Source organism: Protopterus annectens, chromosome 5.part0, assembly GCF_019279795.1.
Source record: "Protopterus annectens isolate FY-2018-M chromosome 5.part0, PAN1.0, whole genome shotgun sequence".
Classification (NCBI taxonomy): domain Eukaryota; kingdom Metazoa; phylum Chordata; order Ceratodontiformes; family Protopteridae; genus Protopterus; species Protopterus annectens.
The window spans coordinates 1,275,078,334-1,275,096,016 of record NC_056735.1 but is presented as its reverse complement, the minus strand read 5'-3'; the positions used below and the strand labels follow the sequence as shown (position 1 = coordinate 1,275,096,016).

Below are 17,683 nucleotides of genomic sequence, written 5' to 3'. Positions count from 1 at the left end.
GTTGAGAGAGTTTATCTATTATGCCCAAGTAGTGGGGCATAGTGTCAAAGCCTTTGGCCAGGTCAAGGTAGGTGGTGTGCACTGTCTTCCCCTTGTCCATGGCTTTGGTGACTGTCTCAAAAAAGTCGACCAAATTTAACAGACATAACTTCCTTTTGACGAAGCCAAACTTTGTGAGATTGAGTGTTTGGAGGTTGCCAATGTCCTTCTTAATGAGGTCCATGATAATCCATTCCATAGCCTTGCAGATCAGGCTAGTTAGGCTGATGAGTCTATAATTTCCCAGATCAGTGGATGCACCACCTTTGTGTAAAGGGATGACAGTGGCTGTTCTCCACTCAGCTGTTACAAAGCCAGCACTCAGGCTTTGGTTGAATAGGGTGCCAAATGGTGCTGCAAGTTCCTGTCTGAGTTCATGTAGGATGCAGCGTGGGATGTTATCGAGTCCCATGGAGGCTGTATTTTTTGCCTTTGAGAGAGCAGTGATGACTTGATCCCTAGATATAAGGGGAAAGGCAGGTACTGGGAATGTCCTGATTTATTGATGGGGGGGGGGCAAAGGGGTGAAATTGTCACTGAATCTGTCAGCCAGCAAGTTTGCTGTATCCACGGCATTTGTATATGTGGGGTCCTTGACCACCAGTTCTGAACAGATCTGGGTGCTACCTTTGAGATTACGGACATATGTGAAGAAAGCCTTATGGTTGTCTCTAGTAGATGTGTCCAATATGGACTCGAAGTTTGCTTTTGAGGATTTCACTAGTGCTCTTATTTGCTTGTTTAGACTAATGAGAGATTGCTTCCAGTTGGGCACCTGCTCCTTCTTGGTTCTGGACAGTATTTTTTTCTTTTGTTATAGGGTATATTTATTGCAGATATCCACCAGATCATTGCACACAGTACATTGAAAAAAGGAAACAAATTTATTTTCTGATGAACTACTGATGGTAGTGTTATGGGAAGTTTTTTATTTTATTTTATTTATTTATTTTTTTTAATTTAAGGTGCAGGTTTCAGATAGAGGCAGGATTAGGGTTCACCCCCCCACTGCACCTTAGTAATATGTGCTAACTAACCCTAACCCTGCCATTTACCACTACCTCTAACCTGTAACTTAAATTTAAAAAAAAAAACTTCCCATAACATTACCAGTGCACAAGATGGCTTGGACTTTCACTACATATGTGAACACACATACACACACACACACACACACACACACACACACACACACACACACACACACACACACACACACACGCACACACGCACACATGCACACACACACACACACACACTCATCCCTACTACACATCCCACTTTCCTGTTTTGAAAAAAATCACACACCCAGCAAAACATCAGTTCGATAAACTGAATGTTTGACCAAAACCCCTGACCTTTTGTCTGTCTACCAAAGCAATTGCTGACCAAACATATGGACCCGATATACATACACTACAGTCAGTTTAGAAAATACATGAGGGATTAATGGAAATATATTTATTTATTTTTAATTATTTATTTCTTTACTAGTTTTTTATTTACCAGGATGATGGACTTATCATTAGACGCTTTCCAGTGCCCACTGAGGCTCACTATAGAGCATGTAGAGAACAGCTCAATTAAAACAGTAGAGTAAGATAGTTGATAAGCAGATTCACTTGGCAATAGAAAGATAGTACTGCATAAAATAAATACTCAGTTGTTGCATTACAAAGTTACATAAAATTAACAAACAGCTTTGTAAATATATGTTTCTATTACTCATCCAGATTTCATGTGCTTAATGATCAGGCTTTGGAATTTGACATGTAGTTCAGATATAGAACAGTATCTACTGTCCCTCAGGTATAGAACATTACCCATTGTCCCTCAGATACAGAAACTACTCACTGTATCCTTGACATAAAACTTTAGCCATTGCCCCTCAGATACAGGACATTATGCACTGTACCTCAGATACAGATCATTAGCCATTGTCTTTCAGAAACAGAACATTATCTATTGCCCTTCAGATTCCAATCACTACCTAATTGTCTGACAGACATAGAACATTACCCACTGTCCCTCAAACACAGAAAAATACCTGGAGTCAATCAGACACAGAATATTATGCATTGCAACTCAAACATAAAACATTAACCAATGTCCATCAGTCACAGAACATTACTTGGTGTTGCTTGGACACAAAACATTATCCATTGTTCCTCATATACAGAATATTTCCTACTATTTTTAGACAATAAAATATTGCCCACTGTCCATCACAGAAAGAACGTCAGCCATTTTCTCCACAGACACAGAAGACATCCAACTCTCCATCAGAGACAGAATGCCAGCCATTTTCCCACAGACACAGACCACTTCCCACTGTCCATCAGAGAAAGAACATCACCCATTTTCCCACAGACACAGAACACTGCCCACTGTTTCTCTGATGTAGAATAGTATACACTGTGCCTACGACATACTTTACCCATTATCCTTCAGTCACATAACATTACCTTTTGTCTCTCAGATACAGTAGTCTACACAAAAGTCTCAGGTACAGACAAATACCAATTTCCTTCAGATAAAAGCATTACCCATTATCCCTCATGCACATAACATTAATCACTGTCTACCCTCCCAGAACATTACCTTTCACTCACCAAATATTTTTTTATAGTAACTTGGACTGAGGATGTTAATCATTGCCCCTAGACACAACACTGCCTCTCCATTACAGAACATTACCCATTGCAATCTGGACACATAGTGTTATTCTTTGCTCATCAGACACAGAGCATTACCAATTTTCCCTTCACAGACAACACTTCTTATTGCTCCCCAGAAATACATCATTGCCAGCCATCTCATAGACACAGAAGAATAGCACTGTCCCCCAAAACAGAACATTATCCACTGTACATAAAACACAAAACATTAACGACTGTCCCTTAGTCACAAGAGATTACCTAACATCTCTCAAAAACAGTGTGATGAACCTGGTTGACCTCGTAGATGTTTGATTCCTACCACTGTCAACCTGTGTACCACTTAGGCATGTGATATACAGGGGATATTTTCCAACAATGCACTCCACTGCTCCACATAGTTATGAAGACCAGAGGGAAGTCAGTCAAATCACATCACACCACTGGTACCCAACAGGTTAAAGTTAAAAAAAAAGTACACACAAATTTTATTGTAAAAACAGTTCACCAAATGCATTATAGCTCCAAGACCATAAAGGGAATATGCATTGTTATCCTGGATATGGACTTTCAAAATCCACACCTAGCATAGGACTGTATGCTATCCACTGACAAAGCATAGTGTTTGGCTTATTACTATAGCCCTTTTGTCAGCAATCTCTTTCTCTGTAAACTACCTTCACATTGCTCACCATGGCCTCATAACAATGGTAACTGCCTTTAAAACAAATTACTATTTTTCACACAGACAGAAATACACAAATACACACACACACACACACACACACACACACACACACACACACACACACACACACACACACACACACACACACACACATGCACACACATGGCTGGGAGAATTCTCCAATTATCCACAGTTTTCTTTCTGGTAAGGTAGTATTATCACCACTGTAAAATAATCAAAACATCATTTTCCTGTCATTCTAAAAATGATGCCTTGTTGGTAGTATGTGTTTGAGCAGTTTGGCTTTGTTGGAAATGCATACCACAGTTTGTCAACTTTCAATGCAAAATAATTTCCTCTCCTCAGATAATAAACAATGGTAAATAACCAAATACCCAGCCATAAGATCCTTGAAGTGACTAAATAAAATACTTTACTTAAACAATAAAGAAGTTAAGGTAGTACAAGAAACAACATCTCCATTCCATGTGCACTAATACTTAAAATACACTTAACAAATAATAGCTACATAACTTAACTGACTCAATCCCAAAGAAATACTGTCCCTAACTATTCTAAGCAGTAACAATATTAATCAGGCTAATGCAGATTTCACAGCAATATAAATGCATATGGCTCACCATGGTCACCCAAGCAGGATTAACTGACTTTAGCTGTAGCTTCAAGTATATCTATTTTTCCTTATTATTTCTTTCCCAAGGAAAGCAGGGTGATTATATCAGTTATTTTTCACAGAAACTGAAGAACAATAAAAAAGACTAACCAACAGTAAACAGGATTTTACATAGAACTGTTAACTGCTTTCATAATTAACTGTTTGCATCCACCCTTTTTCACAGTTCTGGGCTAAGAGATTTTTTAGTCTAGTTATATGAATTCCCCTATCACTCACATGCAGGCTCCGTTCTTGTAGTCTTGCAACAACATAAAGGTACACTTTACATTTCAGTTACTGGTTTTATTCATTTTCCTTTCCTCTCCTCTATTATGTTTTTCCATCAACAGAGAAAGGATACATGATTTATTTATTTAATTAATTAATACATTTGTTAACTGGGTAATGTCCGCCTGGGTCAGGAGTATGTTTTCAGTGGAGGCCCGGGGAGACAAGCTCCAAAACAGTAACAATGCTAACAATAATAATTATATGCAAAACCACTATGAAATAGAAATTCAAATAACAGTGTGTACATATATAGATTGCACGTATTTTCATGACACAGGAAACACACATACTGTAACTTTTACAGAGCTCAAATATTTGTTTACCAATCAAGTTAACTGTCAAAATTAAGAAAGAAAAAAATAACTGCATTTTAAATAAGTTTCCCTACCCTGGCATCACAATTTTCACCCCAAGCAAAAGTTTTCTGTATGCATGGCATTAGCAGCACTGCTCCTGTGCTTATAAAGCCATTTTCAGGGCTGCAAGGCTAAACATCATCTAGGAGTTCTGACAACTTGCCCTATGCATCCACTTCAAGGCACTTCGATATGCAACACTGGTCAACATTTTTTTTTGTACAGGTAGTGTTGTAGCTTTTGCAGAGCTCAGACTATGTTCAGGCTATGTGCAGACCCTTCTGTACAGCTGCTTTAGATTCCACTCTGGGTTTTGGTCTGAGGATCAAGTACACAATATGGCAATTTTCATGTTTCTCTGTGAAGAACTGCCAACATTGTAAGCATCTTTTTGCACAATTGATTGACAGCAATCAAGACTAACTGGGGAAAAGGTTCAATGTAATGAATGGCCTGCTCATAGGCTGCAGTCTAGACAACCTTATATGATTTGTTTGTTCTAGTGAATCTTTAAGGGGAGTAGTTATTGTTATGTAATGTGAAATAAACTTTCTATAGTGATCTGCTGCCCCTAAGAATACTCGCAGCTGTAGTTTGGTAGTAAGAAGGGGTTATGCCCAAGTAAAGTTGAGCTTGGTTATTTCTGGTAAAATCTTAACATCACTCACTCTATAACCCAGATAAGATATGTTTGCAGTTTTTCCAACACTTCCATGATATTTTGAATTTGTTCTACCCACGACTGGCTGTAGATGGCAATGTTATCCAGATAAGCTAGGACATAATCTCCTGTTCCTGCTAGGATATGATCTACAAGCCTCTAGAAAGTTGCAGGGGCATTCTTTATTCCAAAGGTCATTTTGCAAGCTTATACTACTCAAAGAGGGTCAGAAATGCTAAACTATCCCTGTCTGCAGGTGTCAATGGTATCTCCCAGTAAGCTTGGTCAAATCAATAGTAATTAAATATTTAGCCCAAGCCAACTGTTCAAAAGCTTCTGGACATGGGATGAGCATTTGACTCTGTGTGACTGTTTAGTTTTCAGTAGTTCTTACAGAATCTGATGCTTCTTTCTTTATTTGGCACTGCGATGCCCAGACATCATTAAATTCCTGTATTACACTCAGTTCTATATGCCCTGCAATTCCTCTCTCAGGGCTTGACTAACTCTTCCAAGAACCCTGCAAGTGGCTTGTTAGATGCCTGCTGGGTTCCTGTATCCACATGGTGTTCCACCAGGTGGGTATTCTCTGGCTTAGCAGTAAGCATATCCCCAAGCATTTGTAATACTACTCAATGTCTTGAACCTAGTAGGCTATAGCTGCTTGAACTTCATCAGGTTAACATGGTACAGGTTCTGCTTCTGTGCCTCACAACTCTACCATATGTATAATAAAGGCTATTTTGTATTATATTTGTTTTATGCTTAACATTTTGTATACAGTAAGCCCCAACTTTTCCTTGTAGTACTTTTTGATTTAATCTGTGCCATGTAATTAACATCCCTCACCTTCTTCACAGTGGTAAAAGGATCTTCTTATGCTGCCTGCAACTTGTTGTGCCCAACAGGAGTAAGCACCATTCCCTGCAGGGTTGGCCTTAGTTTCAGCTGGAGCCCTAGGGCTCCACAGTGTCCCCCCCACACATTAAGACAGGGGTCTAGGGGCTGCAAGGCCCCCAGAAACCATGAGGTTCTAGATGCTGTGAGGTGCATTTTATATTTTTTGAACAACTTTTTCATTCAATGATGGTCTGAACAAAAGCCATGATTAAGATAAGGAATTCAGTCTTGCTTTCCAACTTTTGTTTTCCCCGTGTCCTTTCAATACACCCTAAATGACAGGACTACACTGTAATAAATGTGGTAGAAATAATTGCATTAAGCTAAGGTATAAGGTCCACAAGACCCCCAGAACCATGGGGATTCTAGACGCTATTAGGTGCATTTTACAGTGTTTTTAAACAACATTTTCATTCAATGATGGCCTGAATAAAAAAACATAATTAAAGGAAGAAATTTGGTTATGCTCTTCTAGTTTGGTTCTCCCTGAATTCTTTCAACACACCCTATCTGTTAAAGACTCTGTTAAATTGTGAGAAAAATGAAAAAAAATACAATAATATTTCCAGTTTATTTTTCAATAGTATACTGCTCCTGCATACACTTTGTGACCCTCTGTGTACCCCTCTGAAGTTTATGAGGAAAAGTAAAGAAATAATGATCCCACGAACCCCAGCTTGACAAACAACAGTGACCTGAGGTTTTGGGGAAAGCTAAAACATAATGACATCATCCCCAGCTCCCTATGCAAGCTAGAGTGACCATCTGTGTACATCTCTTAGCAGGGCTGGTTTTAGACTAGATGGGGTTCAGGGCAGAGGCCACTACTAAGACTGTGTCAAAATCTACTTGTAGCCTCTGTGTGTGGAAGTTACCATCATCTTAGATGCTCTGAAGGTCTGGGTATTCTGTGATGCATTTTACCCCCTCCCCCTTTTATTTGAGAAAGCACTGTAAAACTGAGCAAGTCACAAGTGGTTCAGTTACTTTCATCCAGACACCTGTAGCTCTCAACAAATCTAAAAATAATCAGGGTCACTTTTTACAATTTAGTAATATTAACATGAAGAGTTGAGAGAAAAAGAAATTGTGAAATAACATGTATTTTCTGAAGCAGAAGAAGTCAAACTCCAATTATTGTCATTATTTATTAGGTGTAATCCACTACCTCTTCTACCAAAACTACATTTTACTGGAGATTTGGGAAGAACAGAACAAAATTTTAAACTAAAATCAGGGACATTTGAAGGGTATACCCAACCCCCACCCAGCAGTTATAGCCATGAAGTTGGATGACCGTGAAATAAGTTTCACCTTTGCTAGTTTCTATCCAGACAGACAAGTTAACTTGCCACATATTACAGCATTCTAAGCTGTTCCACACAAATCACAAAATGGAAGTCTACAATAAACATTGCAGAAAGTATCTGGTTGATCACTGCCACCATGACAGAAAAAAATACATAACACTTACATCACTGCTTCTTCCATCTTGTATGGTTGTACCATTCATCTCACTGTCTAGAATTCATCATTATACAGCCATGAGCAAAAATTGTATTATTTTAAAAAAAGCATCATGCTGAAGACCATGCTCAGCTCACTTCACGCCTTCCATTTGAACATTGTGAGGTTTGTGCTCTGTGACCTTGTAACACTTACATCTACACTGGTATTATTGACTTGAATGGTCAAGTCAAGTACAGTATCCCCTCAGGGCGTCCATCACACTGTGGATCAAGTGCTTTTTCCTGTTGCAGGGGACTATATTTTATTTATTTTTAGAGCAAATAAACAACATGGTTCTTTGCTCTAAAACATAAATAAATAAATAACTAGGGAAACTGTGCCCTTCCAAGCATGGTGCCACAGTGTCCTAGGCATTCGCTTAGTTGGCCTATGCATAAGGCTGGCCCTGCTTCCCTGCTACCCAACAGAATACTCTGGCAATGTATCCAGTTATCCTATCATACCAGACATTCTGCTGCGTTGTGCTTTTGCCTGGTGCTTCTGGGTAGCCCTCATAATCTTTCTAATCTATGTCCTGAAATTGATGGTATACTCTACAACAAACTCTTTGTAGGAATCACAGTGACCTTCCTACTCATCACAAATTAAATCCAGGGGTGTTCTCCTCTGTGGCCATAAAACAGTTCAAAGGGTAAAAATGTGGATTCCTGGGACACATTAATTTACACAAATAGTAAATGGGACAGGTATTTGTTCCATTTTCTCTCAAACTGGTATGCAGATGTGATTTGTCTGTGTATGGTAGGATAGTACTCAAATGCTTTACTCCATAAAACGTCCACAAACAGGCCTGTAAAGAAGGTGGCAGATAATATCTGTCAGTATTTATTTAGGAAACCATACCCTGCATAAAATGTCTATCAAATCATTTGCCAGCTTCTCTACTTCAATAGAAGATGACTTCTGGATATCTAGTGGTATAATGCACTACACCAAGGGATATTTTTCCGGTGTAGCTTGGATTACACAAAGGTCATGTCCATAGCTATCCTCTGAAACAGTTCCTAAACAACAGACAAAGGCATCAAAGCAACCTTGCTTTGTTTCCTGCCTTGTTAGCCATTGCTCACATGTTCAGCAATACCTTGTTACATGTTTTGAAATTCCTGGCCAATAGAAATTCTCCAAAAAAAAAAATATTTTTCGTGTGCTTTTAGTCTGTATGACCTGCTGTATTACTTCTTCCTCTAGTCATCTTTTTGGGGACCAGTTTCTGTACAACAAACCTTTCTCGCAATATATGGTCTCCCTCCACCTTTTGGTATCAACAGTCTCCTTGGTGGCGTCTGAGAGCTGAGCTTGCCTCATCTCCTTCTTGGGGACCCTTCACAGCTCCCTTTCAAAAGACAATCTGGTACATCCTGTCAGTGATGAAACAAATTATTTATGATTACAACTACTACTACCTACTACTTCTCTTAAAGTAAGCATGTCATGGGAAGCCCAGTACCTTTCCCTGCTGTAGCTCAGTTTCTGGTTTGCTACTAAACACCAGATCCCCTCTGAAGTAGCTATATCACCAGCCCCAGATGAACATGCTTACCTTAGCTAGGTTTCCCCACTGTACTACCATGCCCCCATGCATTTGCCTCCATGCATGACTACATGTACCTGTGTATACATGAAGGACTGCATTGTGAAAAGTCATTCCCTCTTAGGACATTTGCAGGGATATCCTCAAACACAGCTACCTGCTTGTCCCCTTTCCCCTTTTGCAATCCAAATAAATTTTGGCAAATGGTACCTGAAAAGTTTTTCCTCCCAAGGCCCTGACTGGATTTGGTTGTTTAGGGAATTATTGCTCCTTTTTGACCACTGCAGACTTAACTATGGTTATGTTTGAGGCCATGTCACCCATGACAATAGCCTTTCTCTCCTCTACCAGGATAGCCTACAGATTCTTGTGTTAGTTTGATATAGCTGGTATTTCCAGACAACCCACCACTGCTGCAGTTCCTGCCCTGGTTCCTAAGACTGTTCTTCTTCTTCATCCTGCCTAAGTGGACAGAGAAACCCAAAATTGGAGCACATACTAGAAACCATGCTTTCCTTTTTTCCTGTGGAACATGTAATGATGGGATAGGCTGCCACCCACGTGTTCATTTATATCCACGTGTAGTGTTGGGTACCCTCTTCTTATGCAGTGGTAACCTGTTAGCTTGGAAGGACTCTCCTTCCTCTCCATCCACTCAGGAGTGTTACACTCCTGGTCTGCCAACCAAATCCTCATGTCCTTGGACAGAACACTGGTGGCTTGTACCCTACCCAAAAGATCTCTAAGCATTTTAAATGTGGCAGTGGTATATCCACTTACACATCTATGAAAGTAAGTGGTGATTTCCACACTATCTTCAGCACATTGCCATTTGCCTTTCTTCTGTGCTCTTTGATTGTTTATCTATACAGTTCACAAGTTAGTTTAAAACATAACTTTAGCTTCATTTCAAGAATCAACATCTGTAACTTTAGAAACTTTATTTTTCTCATGAGCAAAGGAGTTAGAAACCTCAACCACTGCACTTGGCCATCTTGGTGTTGATTACACACCTTTTCCAATTAAAAAACAAAATATCAACATAAGCAGAAAAATATAAAAGTGCAAAACAAGCAATTCATTGAGGACACAAAAAGTTTTACAGAGAATTGGTAAAAAAAACAATAGTAAGAATAATGCCACAAAAATGGAGAATTATTTAAAAAGATGTAACGGAACATAAAGATGCTGAATGAATAGAAGACTTAAAAAGAAGCAGTAAGAAGTGTCAGAACATAGGGTATACAATGGAATGAAGTAGCATTTAGAGAAAATGCACAAAATTAAGAAAAGCTCCTAAATGCAAATCTTCAGGTCTAGATGCAGTACTTAACCTCTGGCTAAAGGTTTTTTATCATCTTTGCATAATGATTTAGCCCCAAGTAAAAATTATTTATATGCACATCCTGAATGGGCAACAGCTTGGCTAACAACAGGAAAAACATATTCCTCCTTAAGAATGAACCTATAAGCCAACATAACAACTACAGGCAAATTACTTGTCTTCTGAGTATACATAAATGGTACAGCAGAATAGATGTAGACAACATTTGTAGTCAACTTAGAAAAAAAATCAGTCATGGCACAGGAAAGAAGGGGAATGAAAGAAAATCATATGGAACAAAGGATCACCTATCATTAAACAGGACCATAAAAAAAGAGCTTTAAAAATGAGCAGACCCCAAGTATGACATAGATTGAGGTATACTGCAAGTAGTTTCATTGTTACCTCTGCTGCCATGTCCAGACCTTACCCGACTGAGCTGTTTATGCAACAGACTAGGCTATGGTTACAGCTTGGCCTACCTAGTGATATCTCATCTACTTTTTGTAGGTGATTTAAGACTATGGGTCATCAGACTTGAAAGCACAACTTCAAATAGAACTTTCTCAGATGATACATGAATGATGTTTAACTTTGACAGATGTTCAAAAGCAGTATTTACAGTAGGAAGACTGAAGCACTAAGAAAATATCAACCTGAGTCAGAAATGTAATATAAATGAGCTTGAATAGTAGGGACTGAGGGAATATCTGAAGACAGATGAAGGGCAGCAATAAAGCATGAACAATTGAGAACAAAGTTTAGCAAACAGTATGTTAGAAGACTAAAGCTAATACTACCTTGACATCTAGGAATAAAGGTCAAGTTATCATGAGCCTGCTCTTCCTGTTCTGACTGCCTAGCCCAATAAAAGCACTGAATCAGTTGGACATGCAAACTGCTTCATGCCTGTCAAATGATATATACAGTGTATGGCAAGATTAAATACCCCATGGTCTGAAGGATATATGGGCTTCCTAGAAAATGACTTTTGTACAGGCCTGCAGTCCTGGGACTGCATACATATTTGTTGACATTATCATTTTCAAACATAGTTAAAATTCTAAACCATGAAGAAAAAAGTTTAAGATGAAATCAAATTAGCAGAAGCATTTTGGAACAGAGTGGGAGGAGAAATCAAACCCAAAGTAGACAAAAGTTAGACAGCAACAGAAAATGCCAGAAAACAAAAGAACGAATATTAAGAACATGATCAGAAGAATAAGAAAGAGTAGTGGAAAGCCTACATTTCTAGTGTAAAATACACACAACTCATGGAACAACCACAATTTATTGAAAAAGTGGGAGATACAGCCAAATGTATGTTCTATAGTACAAAACTAGAAACAGTGGCACATCTCATTGCTGTTTGCATTATACTCATGGTTAAGGATCTATACACTGAAAGAAACAATAATGTGGCAGGACTGTTGTATTAAGTATTGTGCAAAACTATAACATACATGCAGCTGAGAAACATTGGAAACAAAATCCAAAAATATTACAAAAAATGAATACATTTCGATCATGTGGTATTATCTAATGACACATATTAAGAAAGAAGGGAGATGCAGTAGTGCAGAGGTTAGCATTGTCACCTCAGAGCAAGAGGTTCTCCAGTTTAGTTCTCAGCTGGGGTGCCTTCTGGATGTTTCCTCCAGGTACTTCGGTTTCCTCCCACATTCCAAAGTTATGTGTCTGAAGCAATTCTTCCCAGGCCTCCACTGAAAATGGGCTCTGTCCCAGTCGGACTTTCCTGGTAAACAAATGTTAACTAACTAATTAAATAAATAAAATAAATACATAAAAGAAGACTCAAGAAAAACAGATACAGTAGCTAAAGAAAAACAGGATGAAAATAACATTAATAAGTGAAATAATGACACCTAGTGTTAGTGAACAAAAAGTGTTCTGTTTACCAAGAGAAATAAAGTCATAAAATACCAGGATATGCATGCAGAAACAAAAGCAAAATGGAATAAAGACACACAGATTATGTCAATTGTAATATGAGCAACAAGGTTAAATTATACATTTTAAGCATATTTAAGCATGCTACAGATATGTGTAGCTCTATACGATCTGCAGAAAGAGGCAATTCTGAGTATACTGTGGATGCTGAGAAGGTCATTCTTACAAACAACAAAGACTGAAGCAATGCTAACTTCAGAAACTTCATACCCCGGAGTTCATTTCTGTCACAGTATTAGAAATCCAAAAGATTTTGAAAAATAAATAAAGGAAAATAGTTTTCAACTGCCCTGTGCACCTAGGGTTTGGAATTCCCCACCACATGACTGACATGCCAATGGTGAAGGAAGATCATTTCTTTCTTATACTGATATTACATCTCTCCCTCCACATCTTGTGTCCCTCTCTTTACATCTCCAGCAGTTGCATTCACTCAGCTGCTGTGAGTCCCATATGCTTCATCTCAAGGGCCTGTCTTTATAATTCCATTTCATTTTGAGGCCTTCCTGGAATGGAACAGAGCATTTTCAGTCTTCTGCTATCTGCACACCCATGGCACATATTTGGCTATCTCCAGGATGCATTCCAACCACACAGAAAGTTATTACCATCTCTTCTATGGACATACTGGCTGCTAGATTCCTGCTGTTTTGAAATTTGTAGCTGGCTGTGGCACTGACATTTGAGTGTGGGTGTCAGAAGAGTTCATTTCTGCCTGCCCTAATCTTTCTCCCTTTTTTCTCACTAAAAATGCAAAACAAACGGCTATGCAAAATTATACCTCTGTATATTTTGCATAGTAGCTGACAGAATGCACACAGCTTTGATAACAAAGCTGCTTACTAGCTAAATATGTTCTATTCTGATATTTTACCAATGCCATCATGTACCAAAGTAGCATAGTGGTTTAAATTCCACCATTGCCAGCCAGTGTTTCACCTTGGTATGTCATGGAGAAGTCCAATGGTCCTTGGGTTTGTCCTACTCCCCAAATAAGTGTGATGGTTACCAGAAGGGCTGGATCTCTGGTCATGCCACTGGTACCCAAGAGATTAAAGTAACAAAAGAAAACAGGAAGGAATTTGACTCAATAACCAATTAATTAAATGCAAGCAGGCCCCAGCAGTATAAAGAGAATACATACTGCTGTTGTATGTATGGGCTTCCAACATCCACAGTCATGTTATCGCTTCATTGTCAGCATCAACCCCATTTTTTCAAATCTTCACATGGGATTGAGGCATCACATCAACAGTGGCCATTATCTAAAGTCAGTATTCACATCAGTAGGTGCAAAATCAAAATGTAGGCATTCTATTAAGTTATGTAGATACCACTATGTGGTATCTGCTTGTCTACTTGTAACTTGCTCTTTAAGCTGTTTAATATTTACTAGATTCATCAATTGTGTAGGAAATCTAAAACACAACTGGATATTTTTTAAAAAGATGCTTTGTGGGTAAAGAACTTAAACATTGGGAGTTTACAAATGAATTAATTAAGTTAATAAATTAATCAGTTTATACATTACTAATTAAAGCTGAATCATATATGTTGTTGTTTGTCTTTTGGCTTTTTCCTGGTAAGGGGTCGCCACAGTGGAACTCCAGTCTGCTAATGATTGTCAGTAGTTTTTTTTTACAAAATGCCGAGGTGCCAGCTCAACGCCCAACCTTCAACGAAGGCACGCCCATTTACGCACGCATGTCTTTCGAATGCTACCCAACAGCGGGGAGGACATGTATATATATGTATATAAATATATATATGTATATATATATATATATATATATATATATCTTTATACATATATATATATATATATATATATATATATATATACATATATATATATATATATATATACACCCACACAGATACATATATATATATATATATATATATACACACACACACACACACACACACACACACACACACACAGACACACACATACATATATATATATATATATATATATATATATATATATATATATATATATATACAGGGTCTACATTACATCACGAATGCTTAAAAAAGCGAACGGTGATTAATCGACCCTAAGTAAGCAAAACTTACAATGTCGAACTGTCAGAACAGTGATTTTTTTTTCCAAGGGAAAAAAGTCACTGTTCCAACAAAAAAAAAAAAAAAAAAAAAGAAAACACATTAAGTGGGAGGCTGTGCTCACCACACCCCCAATGTGGGGGGCTTTGCCCCCTACTTAAATATACCAACTCCAAGATCGCACTACAGTGCGGAAAACGACAAAGTAACAAAGTGGCCAAGTGAATTCTTTCCCAGGGAAAGAATTTGCTTAAAAGCTGCTTCGATATTTTACCTTTTCAGTCTTTTAAGTTCGACCAAGACACATTCGAAAGACTGCTTCTTTGGTCTTGTAATAGGAACCCATATATATATATATATATATATATATATATATATATATATATATATACATATATATTAAAAACTCCAAAACACAAATATTATACAATGTATAGTGATGAAAAAAGAACAACCTAAACAAAACCCAAATGTTAAGCAGCAAGTAAAGTTGCAAATTTGTCTAGTAACAAAATCTAGCAATTATAAAAAATAATACTATTGGAAACATAGACAAAAACATGTTTCACAATTAGGGGAAAATTATGCCTATTTGTTTAAATGAATAAAAGGCCTAATATATGTAAAACATGAGAGTTTGAATTAGAATTTTGATAATAGCAAGTAGCCTTAGTTTTTCTAGACTGAATGTTGCAAAAATTCAGAACAGCTTCTACAAAAAACGTCTCCTTGTTGTGCAAAATATTAAAACTAAGATGCTAAATCAATTAATTGGCAGTAAAAGTATAATAACATAGCAGTCACATGTTAGAAAATTGTAATAAGACATATTGGTACAACAAATATAACTGCTGTCCAGCTTTAACAGACAAGCCATAGCCCAAGAAGCGGTGGCCTTAGCACTTGGTGGCATGCTTGGAGTGAATGTGAGTCCATTCAGTAACTAAAGTAGGTCTGAAGTATATGAAAAATGCAGAATGTATCACAAAGTTTACCAAATTTCCAAGGATTATTCCAGATTTTTTTTGTGATGCAAATCTGAAAGCAGCTACACAGAACTGTTCTTCACTTACCGAACACTCTCACATATGTTTTATTTCCTTCTGTGATTTTTATTGAAGGTGGAGGTATAACTTGTTCTACGTCACAGGAATAAATATCAGAGTCATTAAGTGAGATGTTTTTCATTATAAAATACACCTGTTTCTTGTCAGGGTCCCATCCAAAGTCTGTATCTTTACAGTGATTAGTTTTCTTTTCGTAATGTTGCCACATGAAGTAACAACGAGTTTCATTGTGGTTTCCTCTCATTAGCTTTGCTGTCATTCCTTCTGGCATTTTGTCAGTAAACGTACAGTTTATACTAACATTATCTCCTTTAAATACTGTAATGCGCTCTGTCTCCATTGTCCTTGTGAAACTTGGAAGGCATGCTGCAAGTGAAAAAAGCAAACCAGTAATGTAATAATACAGTAATTTAAGACAACGTTAAGGCTCTTTTATGAAAAAGGAAAAAAAAAAAAAAACAGAAAAATTGTTAGATATAAAGGTCTATGACTTTGAATTTTTATTCTATTATAACTTCCACAGAATAGTTGGCTATTGTCAAGAAAACATATCAAGCTCAGCATTAGAAGATGCACAAGTACACCAAATGCAAAATATAACAAAGTAATACATGAAGATAAAATAAGAGTGTTTACTGATTGTATTCATAAGCAGTATAAGTTTCAGACAGCATGAAAGAATACGTTAGAGTAAACCCATGTATTATTTTATTTTTTTAATCACTTCACTGTGCAATTAAAAATGACATAACACAACACAAAAGCTTGACGACAGTAACATCAGCACTTAAATGAATGTTCTGGAGAATTGTAGAAAAGTTGTTCTAAAGCAAAGCATGATATGTTGAGTTTGTATTTATTACATTTGAAAAGCAGATGTGATGGAAGATGTTTACTCTGTCATGCCACTCAGATGCTATAGATAGCCCCTATATATTTGCAGAGTACCAAGTTTAACTGTTAGTCATTTCTGATTGTACTTGAATATGCTGTCAGAAATGTGTGATTTGGTCTTTTATGTTTTAAGACTGGAACTGCTATACCATAAAAATTCACTTGTCTCAGAGATGCAGTGATCATTTTAGTTAATGTATTTAATTTTAATTAACAGTGGTTTGGGGGCACACATGCAACCTCATTCTGGGCAGTGCTTTGCCTCTTTACAAAAATTATTTAACAATTTACTGATCATACTGCTGAATTTCCATCACTAAAATATCAAACTTTAGTCATAGTGCCTTACCCTTGCTCATCCCTTTCCATCCTTATGCTGACTATCTCTCTCTCTCTCTCTCGCTATATATATATATATATATATATATATATATATATATATATATATATATATATATATATATATATATATATATATATATATATATATATATATATATATATATATATATATATATATATATATATATATATATGTGTGTGTGTGTGTGTGTGTGTGTGTCTGAGTGTGTGGAAGGAAACCATTGACTTTGAAAATGTCAACACACAACTCCACACGTGCTGAACAACAATCTCAGTGTCTGCAAAACATAAATTAAAAAAAAAATGAAACATAATTTTTCATGGGGTCAAGCCTCCCTTTTGCCTCCACACCCCCTGCAACTTATATATACTAACTCCAAGATTGCTCAGTGTTGAGGAAAGGGCATATTTACCAACCCAGAAAATTGTGTGGTATTGAATACCTAAATTTTGTTGACTAAAGAGATGTCGACCAGATGCCTTTCGTCTGCATCTAGCATGTTTAGGTGCATTCTCCTTGAGTGCCCCCCCCAAGTGGTTTGGCCATTTATTTTCTTCAGTCTCTTCTATACAGAGTAACCTAATGTATTTCTTAGTAAATGCCCTTGAGGTTTGCCTCTTCAATATTTGCTGAGTACCTGAGGAAAATACTTTAGGGTCTG

General features: G+C 37.3%; 1 protein-coding gene across 1 annotated transcript in view; it reads right to left on the bottom strand.

Moving 5' to 3' along the window:
* The window catches only part of LOC122801619 (immunoglobulin lambda-1 light chain-like), a 410,978-nt gene that overhangs the window by 186,217 nt on the left and 207,078 nt on the right, over positions 1-17,683 (bottom strand). Inside the window, exon 3 of the mRNA XM_044071098.1 lies at positions 15,771-16,130. Coding sequence (XP_043927033.1) covers positions 15,771-16,130 — 360 coding nt within the window. The remainder of the gene's footprint in view (positions 1-15,770; positions 16,131-17,683) is intronic.